Source organism: Salmo salar, chromosome 16 (genome assembly GCF_965601325.2).
Source record: "Salmo salar chromosome 16, fSalSal1, whole genome shotgun sequence".
NCBI classification, from domain to species: Eukaryota; Metazoa; Chordata; class Actinopteri; order Salmoniformes; family Salmonidae; genus Salmo; species Salmo salar.
In genome coordinates, this window is record NC_138306.1 from 15,430,024 (window position 1) to 15,440,975 (window position 10,952).

The following is a 10,952-nucleotide window of genomic DNA, read 5'->3' on the forward strand; positions in this document are numbered from 1 at the left end:
AGCCCACTGCAGTGAATGGTTAACTTTTTGTTGAAAGTTATTCTTGAAAAGGGAGAAGCTAACAAATTAGCAACAACATCCCCTTCGATAACACCTGCTGCAGCCTTTGCAAACCAGCCAACAACAAAAGATAGCTAGCTAGAACGTGGGAAAACTACTGCTCCTGATTGCGCAGTGACCTGTTGGCCTTTGAGAAGGCAGAAGTTTCCATATGTTTTTTTGTAAAAATGGTCCCAAATTCATTAGGGCAAAATTTTGGAATGACAGTGGAATCAACCATTACAGGTCAAAAAGTGATTGGTTGATTCCATTGTCACTCAAAATGTTCCCCTAATACAGTCGAATAGCATATGCCTTCTATCAAGCTTTTGATGGCCTAGCCCATGGCCGATTTAGCTAGCTAAATTATTTATCTCCCCTGAGACGACCAAAGAGAAATCCTGATTGGATAATTTTTTCTCTTCAGTGTTAACCATTTCTTTTCCAACAAAACTGAAAAGATGAAATCAGAACATCATTGAACATAATGATATAATTGTAGAAGCCCCTCATTGTTCCCCACTGTGTTTGGGTTAGTAATAATTTGTAGTGGCTCTATTTTACCTCAGAATGCATTTTTTTACTATTCTGAATGTCTAAAGAATCCACATGTTGTTCTGAAATATGAACACAGAAATACTGGACATTTTGAACTCTAATTATGGTGGTGATTTGACAAAATTACAATCATGGTCTTGAATTGGAATCGCATTTTTCTGGTCTCGGTCTTGACTTGGTCACGGACCCACTGTCCCCCTCCTGGTCTTGACTCGCGCCCCCCCCCCGGTCTTGAATCGGTCTCACTTTAGGTGGTCTCGAACACATTGTTGTGAGGCGATACAAATTTGACAGTCACAGGATGGGGACTTCAAATGGAAAGTGAAATCTGGACACTGACTGTAGGTCTATAACATCTCACATAGCAGTATTATTAACTCCTGCAGACTTAAGTATTTCTTGCAGTGAAATTATACATCAAATGTAAGAAGAAATGTGACTTTGGAACAGGAGTGGAGAAATATGATTTATTTCTTTCAGCATCTTGAGAGAATGCCAATGCTCAGTTAGATACTGTCTGTAGAGGTGCCATCTTTATCAGCATCAGAAAAACAGATAGTATTTCAACCACATAAAATATGCATCCAAGCCCAACTAAAATCTTATCAGAAATATCTAAATCAGGCAACAACAAAAAATCCTGCACCCCCTGTCAAAACATCTTTACGTTGTCTCTGACTGTAGCTTACAGCACATTTTCTATATTAGCAGGTTAGGTCAGGTACGAGCCTCAGATTTTCACTTTGTCACATATAGTCGTGAGGTTGCGGATTGGTTATAGCGATAGCAGGCCGATGCGGGTGAACAAACAGCTGCCCCACTAGTCTATACAAAGCACAGAGGACTGTTGTGGTTGGTTAGTGTAGGCCATGGAAAACTTGAGCAAAACACTGAGGCAATATGTTTCACAAATCTTCCTCATAAACTTGGCTTTAAGCTTTGATAGATAGAAATGTTCAGTTAACTTTCCAATAAGTTTACAGAAAGGCTGAATCACCTTAATGCGCCTCGGCATTAAAAAATGTATACAGTCGTATAATGATAGCATTTAGAGGTAGGCTTTATTGCTACATTAATAGCATCATCTGCTGGGTTTCCAGGTTCCCTCTACTAAGAAACACAGCATGTGAAGCAGATTATTACTAGGCTAATTATATTCCTTAGAGGCTGCCCTTCTTTTGCCAAACTAAACCAAACGCACTCGGAGGGTGAGTCTGTAGCTCCAGAGACCTGAGTTGGTCTGTAGAGGCCTGGGTTGGCAATAATGGACTGAGCGGGTAATGCTGTTGGACTCCACTGTATGAGTGGTTCACACAAGGGCACCATTGTTTCTCCCTCTCAGTCTCTCGCCAATGGGCCTCCTCGCATGTTGCTAAAATCCCCACTCAGACTTGTAACCAAGCGGGAATGACAACAGAAACTTCTTAAAGTCATAGGAAAACAGAGGTAAACAGATATCACAATAGATAACTAAAATACTTATATTCAATTAGCAACAAGTGTTAATTGAAATCCCAACTTATGTCATTCTGAGACTGGCTGTGTTGCTATAGAGAAAATGCTCAGCCTTGGCCTTGTAACTTATTAATCTCTGACAAAACAATAGACTGATTCACACAGCCAAACCTTGTGATTGAGGACACAATATAACATCATCTGAGACAGGAATCAAAACATGAGAATCTTTGCGTAATAAAATCCTACCTCTTTCGTCCAGACTTCATCCTACAGCAGTGAGCTCTCTCCCGCAACTGAGGGAAAGATTTTCCGCTTTGTCCAAATCTCTTTTCATCCTCCACTAATGCTTTGGCTTGTGATACACAAGCTGATCTCTAGTGCTCTCTGTCTAAAGAGTTCCTTTGAAGAAATATCAATGAAGTGGGCTGAAAGTGACTTCTGCTTTTTAGTTCATCTTGTAAATAGTAGGAGATATTGGGAAACTTTTGCATGCAAGGTTTATTAACGTCACACTTGATTACTACACTCACGTCTGCCTGGACAAGGTATTTATTTTAGTAAATGGAAGTACCCATGTCGAATCTCTCTCTCTCCCAGCAATTAGTACAATCTCTCAAAATTTGCAAAAGCAAGAACACACACGAGCAATATTTGCACACACATTTGAGTTAGCGCTGCATCTCAGATAGGGTCTAATTTATACTTTTCTCATTATGTACTCTACTTTTCCCCCTGCTCTACCTGTTCTCCTCGAAGTGGTTGATGAGGTTCAAGACTTTGGAGGGTTTCTCCCGGCTCTTCGCCATCATCGCCCCTCCTCTTCTCTCCTCCATGGTGGCTCTGAGGAGTGCTCTCTCCACACGCCCCAGCGCCAGCGGGTGGGCGGCGGACTTCGTCACCGGGCTCTGGAGGTGGGCTGGCTTCGGAGGCACTGAAAGGATGATTTGAAAAGGTCAGTTGTCAGTGGTCAGGGCTAGAGAGGTCAGAGGTCACGTTGTCATGGCCACTCTAGGAGCCTTTCTGTGACTATACATGACCCTCCACCAGCATTTTACGGAATGTTGACTGTGTTTTGTGGAGTTTGGTGTTCTTAGAACACAAGGTGGCAGCACAGGTTACTAAAAGCTAGTCTCATTCCCAGAGTGTCTGCGACCCATGCCTATAAACCTGCAAAACACGGCTACTTTAGGCATAACATTCATCATCCAGAATTAGATTGAAATATAGCCATTCTGTGGGATAGCAGTAGCCTCTTATGGCATGAACTATTCTATAACCCATAGAGGGGATGGTCAATGGACTGTTGTAATGTAGAGGGTTAGGGTCTTCCTTTTTATCTCTGGAGAATGATTCACTGTGTTCAAATAAAATAGGAATGCAACACCACTAAAGGAAAGGTTTCGCCACTGTGTCATACACTGTGTCTGGTTACATAACTGGCTCTTCCTTGTGGAATGAGCTGTTTTGTCATGCATGTTTTGAGCAGTGGTGGAAAAAGTAACCAATTGTCACACTTGAGTAAAAGTAAAGATACCTTAATAGAAAATGACTCAAGTAAAAGTGAGTCACCCAGTAAAATACTACTTGAGTAAGTCTAAAAGTATTTGGTTTTAAATATGCTTAAGTATCAAAAGCGAAAGTATAAATCATTTCAAATTCCTTATATTAAGCAAGATTAATATTTTTATTTTTTTTACTTATGGATTGCACACTCCACTCGGACATCATTTACAAATGAAGTGTTTGTGTTTAGTGAGTCCGCCAGATCAGAGGCAGTAGAGATGACCAGGGATGTTCTCTTGATAAGTGTGTGAATTGGACCATTTTCTGATCTGCTAAGCATTGGTGTCGGAAAATATATGGTGTAAAAAGTACATTATTTTCTTTAGGAATGTAGTGAAGTAAAAGTTGTCAAAGATATAAATAGTAAAGTAATGTACAGATACCCCAAAAAACTACTAAAGTAGTACTTTAAAGTATTTTTACTTAAGTACTTTACACCACTGGTTCCGAGCCACGCATGAGTCATTATCTAGACGTAAACGAGTGTCAGTATGTCTGAGCAGCGCTGATGTCAGTGCTCTGTTGTCTTGTGTGGCTCAGTTGGTAAGAGTGTGGCACTAACAACACCTGGGTCATGGATTCAAATCCCGCTGGGGTCACATATTCTAAAGTGTATGCACTCACTGTACTGTAAGTTGCTTTGATAAAAACAATCTGCTAAATAGCGTATATTAGACAGTAATATTATCTGTACCTTGTGGTTTGGGCTGCAGTGGGGGCCTGCTGTCTGAACTTCTTCCATTGACACCCCCCCTGCTCTTCTCACTGGGACTCTTCCCACACAGACCTGTCCGACTGACCCTTGCTCTGTGGGGGCTGCTGCTTAGAGCTGAAAGAGAGAGAGAGTGCAAAGAGGAATGGTGAGATTCTCGACAACTCAGTTGGCTGCGGTGTGATAGAGCGTCATATGATGTTTACCATGCCACTGTTGTACTTATTTTGAAAGAGGACCTCCTCACTTCCATACCATATATCCTGTTTTTGTGATTCACATCCATGTTGCACCACAGACAGAACATATACCACTCACAGAATATCACCCACCCACTGCCACTGGCTTGCAGTGAGTGTAGTACACTACATCTTTCTTCATCTTCTACTATTCATTTGGCCATTTGGCCCATGGCCAGGGGTGAAAGTAAGCCGGTCCGGTACACCATCCCGGCAAAATAAATAGTAGGGGTACGCCGTACCAGTAAATCATCAGCCTATCACAATAATTAAAACAAAATGCCAAGAAAAGTGTAGGCTACTACACCACTATTTATCATTACCGCATGTCAGAGGCATGGAAAATGTGCGAGCGAACTTGAAAACAATGCGATGTGGTTCAAGGAGAACACTGCCATGGCCGAGATGAGTGGCTGACACCGAGACGCGCGCGAACAGCAGTGGAGGCATAAATCCTGGCCTAATTACACTGTGTGGCGTTTTGTATAGCAGATGTCTCTTAGCATTCACCGCTGTGGTCGGAGGACTGTGTTCAGAGGAACATGTTGCCAGTAGATGAACGGGAGCAGGTAGCCCAGGAAAGAAGTGATTGTTTGACAATCAGATGACAACATCATGACCGGTTGTGTTTATGCCACAATAAAAAGGTCATACATTTTAAAAAGTTACATGACAAATCTTTACAGACTAGGCCCACAGATATCCTTATTGAATTCATAGGGATTCTATGTCATTCTATGATTAGACCCATTAAAAATGTTGGTGTACGCGCAAGCATATGAGGTCCTGTACCGTGAAGAAATGAAATGTACTTTCACCCCTGCTCATGGCTGAACATTAAAGTCTCCATGTAGTTCATTATCATGCTAATGATCCAGTTGATTGTCAACAGCACTGAGCCTGGTCTAACCAGCTGGTAACAGATGGTATCACGGCTCAGCAGAAGACCCAGATGCAGACAGTTTGAATAACGGACGTTTATTATATAAACAGGGGCAGGCAAAGGAAAGGGCATGCAGAGGTAGGTAGTCCAGGGCAGAGTCCGTAAAGTACAGAACAGCAGACAGGCTCAGGGCAGGCAGAATGAGTACAAAAAAACACGCTGGTAGGCTTAACGAGACAAGTGGAACTGGCCACAGACAAACAGAGAACACGGGTATAAATGCACAGGGGATAAAGGGGAAGATGGGCGACACCTGGAGGGGGGTGGAGACAAGCACAAAGACAGGTGAAACAGATCAGGGTGTGACAGATGGTCCGTCTACACTCCAGCGTGTTTAACTAATACTGTCGGACTGAATACACCAAGTCTCTACAATTGCACAGCCATCCCTATTAAGATAACACTACCATACATGGCACTGTGTTGCTGCTGAGGCCAAGCAGGTGGTTTTGTTACTTTATAGAGAGTTTCCACAAAGAGTTTCATCATTCTGGGAAGTCTCCATTTAGCGCAGTCATGTGAAAACATAACTTAACTCCACTGAGGTATAAGAAGAACTCGCATGTGTCGGTTGAGTGAGCACTCACACGACCCTTCACTCAGCAGCTATACAGTATAATCAATGTGTAACATTGTCCATTGTCTCTGAGAGGCTGTCCATTCCTAGTGCTGCAGAGCCTGCATTACTGCACGTGATGATGCAAGCAATGTTTTCTCCATGGTAACTCTACAGAGAAAACGACGACTTCTCCGAAAGACCATGGAAGTGAAATTCCATCCTAGTTCGACGGAACATTGAAATGCGACCGAAATGCGGTAGTACACGCAATCTCTAAAATCAATCACAGTCCCTTAAAGTAACAGCCTTTTTTTTTTTATAGAATCCCTTCAATTCACAAAAGTATGATTCGCTCATCGTAAAAAGGAAGGAACTCCAGTGGCATTCTACACACGGTGCTGTGTATGAAATGGTGTCACAAGAAGAACTGTAGATAGTTGAATGTGTACATATACAGAGCCCCAAAAGTATTTGAAACGTAACCCTCTAGAGCTCAGGACCCCTTAAGTCCCCTGTTTACTTGATGTCACTTGTTAAATCCACTTCAAATCAGGGGAGGAAAACAGGTTAAAGAAAGGATTTTTAAGCCTTGAGACATGGATTGTGTATGTGTGCTATTCAGAGGGTGATTTAAGTGCCTTTGAAAGGGGTATGGTAGTAGGTGCCATGAGCACCGGTATGAGTGTGTCAAGAACTGCAACGCTGCTGGGGTTTTCACACTCATTCGTTTTTCATGTGTATCAGGAATGGTCCACCACCACTCAAAGGACATCCAGCTAACATGGCGTAACTGTGGGAAGCATTGGAGTCAACATGCATCCCTGTGGAATGTTTTCGACACCTTGCAGAGTCCATGCCCCAACTAATTGAGGCTGTTCTGAGGGCAAAAGGGGCGGGAGGGGTACAACTCAGTATTAGGGAGGTGTTCCTAATGTTTGGTATACTCAGTGTACATTGTACATTTTACCGTAGTGGGCTAAATAAGGGTCAAAGTGTGAAAAAAATCTACTTTGAAACAAAAGTATCCACCTGACACACATGGTCATGGGCTTAAAAAAAGAAGACACCTGAACCATGTCAGATATAGAGTTGAAATCTACCCCATTTTGAGCTTACATCCCGATATTACACTTTATGTACATCACAGAAAACTGAAATATAACAAAACCGATATAGAAACAGCAGATTTGTGGTGTAAAAATAATAAATCATGTTGATGAATTGTGAAATTCTGAAGAAAAAAAAGAATAACATTCTACTGCAGGAAAGGGCTACAGTCTTTTTATAGCTCTGCTTCAGTTACAGACAAGGCTTTTACAAGAAATGGTATAGTAATGATTGACTAGGAAAGCCCCACGATCTCCTGGGGTGACTTTCTAAACACGGTCCAAGTTTCGTGGATCATTTTAGAGCTGGCATTAAGAAGTAGGCTGATTACATGCTTGACATCATCTGCAATCACTTTAAAGGGGACATTTCAAACATGTTTTGCGCCATTTGACACATTTTGGTTACAATCAAGTCTCCACATCCAGATAAAGTTGCTATGTTAGTGATTGTAGAGAGAGTCAGGAAAACCCTCTATACTAAATAATGAAGGTTGTTATTAACATGTCAAACACCCAGTCATTCTGCTGTAAATCACCTCCATGTTTTCACCCACAGTGAAATGCGGACCCTCTCCACGACAGAGCGGCCAGTGTATAGTTCTGTAAGTACTGTATATGACTGAAGTAAACATCAATGGAGTGGAGTGTATGGACCTCAGACCCTCACATATTCCAGCATAGCTACCTAGCTCTGTTGTCTCGGGTCAGCTACTGCTCGTTCCACACACACACACACACACACACACACACACACACACACACACACACACACACACACACACACAGGCGTCCTATCGTTAAAAGTTGCCCGCCACAGACCCCCATGCAAATTAGCAGCAGGCTGCTAAGCCAAAGCATGTGGACATTAAGATGTTAGGCAGCACAAAGGACCCCTTTCTGGGTTAATTCAGAGATACATATTTGCAGTGGTGTAAAGTACTTAAGTAAAAATATTTAAGACATTTTTGGGGGTATCTGTACTTCAGTATTTATATTTTTGGCTACTTTTACTTTACTACATTCCATACATTTTCCCTTACATCCAAAAGTAGTTGTTACATTTTGAATGCTTAGCAGGACAGAAAATGGTCCAATTCACACTCTTTGAAAAAGTAGGCCTCAAGTAGGCCACCATTTGGGTGCCAGGACAGAGAAGAGCTTTAACTGGGTTGAGCTGACACCCCGTAGTCGGACGGCGAAGGGACCAGAGGTGGCAGAACGGAGCGCTGGAGTTTGAGCATTCCAGCCATTTCATTCTACCAGGGAGGTTGGGGGCTTAGTTGTCTGTTGCTGTGGCTGATGTAAACATGGTCAGGTCATGGTATGACAGCCTCGTGGGAGATGAGCCCATTCAAACAGCCTTTATTTAACCAGTCTGAGTATGTTCTCTCTAAGAAGACACACACGCACACACGATTCAGTTTCAATTCAGAAAGTAAATTGAAATTAAATATTTTAGAATAGAGCATCCATTCTCAATTATTGTTTAATAGATTGACTACAGTAAGCTTTTCATGTAGAATCTAATTTCCTGAATTGAAACTAAATTGACCTCAACCCTGACGCACACACATACACTGACCACAACAGGACGGCACAAGACCAAACCAAGCCAAAGTTTTTGCAATTTCAAAATCACACATGACTGCAGTAATTCAAATCCTTTACTCTTCTCTTTTATATGAAAGTCTGTCTTCTGATTCCAATTTAAAACCACATTAGCCCACATCAGTTAGACTAAGTGAATATGGATGTTTGCAAGGTGAGCTTCTGAGCCTGGGGTAGAAGGCCAAACAGGATTCTGTAGAAACTGGAAAGTGAGCAAATACTGAACATTCGCAGCTGAATCCAATAGTTAATAGTGAATGCAGAACTCCGATAAACACAATCCCACCTGAGGCTCTGTCCTTGATTTACACTGTAGGAGACCTGCTACCATGGCAACTGGCCCGAACCTTCTCAACACTACAAAATATTTGACTATTGAGCAGGCAGGGAGAACAAGCTTGTGGGCATTCGCTTGTTTCCAAAAAAAAGTTTAGACCAACTCTGGTGGAAATCATGGCATTCATTTCGCTCAAGACAGTCATAAGTAAATCCTCAAGAATGATCCAATGAAAATGATCAAAGACATGTATCTAGCATCTAACAAAAACAATCATAATGACACATGAAAAATATTCTCCCCAGTACTGAACTTTATCACCGTATTGCAAGGCTGAGGAGTCTTCACATGGAGCAGAGAACTGAAAATAGGCCAAAATACTCGGTCCTCTTAATCTTTCAAGACATCCGGAGAGAGGAAGAGTGAAGAAGATCCGTTAAAGGAAAAAATAAGTTTACCTCAGGTCAGGGTCTGTGTGTTAAAGCCTCCAGTGTGCTGCTGGTGTTACCAAAGATATCTCCTCCGCTTAGAAGACGCCTCCCTGTCCTTGCCGACACAGATACACAAGAATGCATGTTTACCAATACAACCGGGCTCAGAGAGGATGAAGGAATGTATCAATCTAACAAAACCACTCACCCTCTAATCAGAGATAAGAGCAGCGTATCCACATCCTTTCCCTCACAGAGAGAGAGAGAGAAAATAACAGAATTGACCAACCACGATGGCTCTAGGAATATATCTTGTTTTTAAGCAGACATTTGAAAAAGCTGAATCTAATTTGTGGTATAATTAGGGATGTGCATCTTTCCATTTCATACGTGTCTAGATACATGGGCTACAATACGACACAGGAACGATACGTTTTAGTTTGAAACGATTCGGTTTGATTAGAGGAACGAATCGATGCAATTCGGCGCGATGTGATTCGATGCACTAACATATGTTACATAAACACGTTCATTTTACATTTTACATTAAAACCTGCTGCTGATGGAGCTTATGAGCTGGGCATCTGAGCTAGATCTGTCTGAGCTGACTTCTCTCTCTGTGTGTGTGTGTGTGTGTGTGTGTGTGTGCGCATGCGTGTAATTGATGTATAAGTCTATGGTGAATATAGACAACTAAGCAGATCCATAGCACAAAAAAATTGTGAACCGCCGATTTGTAACGTTCGAATCAATTTTCTGCCCGATGCATGCTAGATTTAGATCGGTTTGGAGTGTCACGTAAGAGCATAATGCCTTTGTTCCAAAAATCCATTGATACTTCTCTCTCTAATCCCTCTCTCACTAATCCTGAGACAACATGTGTGTCCCGACACTCAAGTGAGAGCTGTGAGTAAAAACAATAGGCACACCTGTCTTTCTGCACCCAGCCACCACCCAGAGAGGGGAGTGTCTGTGCTTCAGACTATAGCTGCAAACCATGGTCTAAGTTACTGTTTTTACTCCTAACCTAAAATAGACCAGAGCACTGTGCCCCAAGGGGACACCCCACTCTCAGCACACTGCATATCTAACAGTATTTATAATCAAATCTGCCTGGGATTCAAAATGGGTGGTAATTCTCAGTGATTTCCAGTTATGAGCAGGGTTGTGTGAGTGCACACAAGAAAAATGGAAGCAATTCCAATTTTAAAGTGAATACATCCATAACATGAGTGAATATATCCCACAATCCATACATCTTTGGACTCCTGCATGCAATTATGAAATACTGTGACTTGATATCATTATCTAATACTTTCACTGCAAAAGGCGACAGTTGTGGGAATAGTCTAACTCCAGAAATATATGTATACCAACCACAATAGCAGAATCATCTAAGAAAACAGAGAAAAACATTAAAGAGAGGCGGGGATAAACTGAATCACTGGCATAACCT

At 41.9% G+C, this 10,952-nt stretch overlaps 1 protein-coding gene across 10 annotated transcripts in view; it reads right to left on the bottom strand.

Annotated features, from left to right (window-relative positions):
- fgd4a (FYVE, RhoGEF and PH domain containing 4a) overlaps positions 1–10,952 on the bottom strand; it is a 110,139-nt gene that overhangs the window by 23,731 nt on the left and 75,456 nt on the right. For 7 of the 10 annotated variants that reach the window (XM_014147948.3, XM_014147947.3, XM_014147951.3 and 4 more), the window contains 2 exons: positions 4,313–4,447; positions 2,797–2,986 (listed from right to left, as the gene is read on the bottom strand). In XM_014147948.3, the coding sequence (XP_014003423.3) occupies positions 2,797–2,986; positions 4,313–4,447 (325 nt within the window). Of the gene's footprint in view, positions 1–2,301; positions 2,337–2,796; positions 2,987–4,312; positions 4,448–9,523; positions 10,932–10,952 lie in introns of those variants that run through there. The other 3 variants (XM_045696995.2, XM_014147954.3, XM_014147955.3) reach the window with 3 other exon arrangements.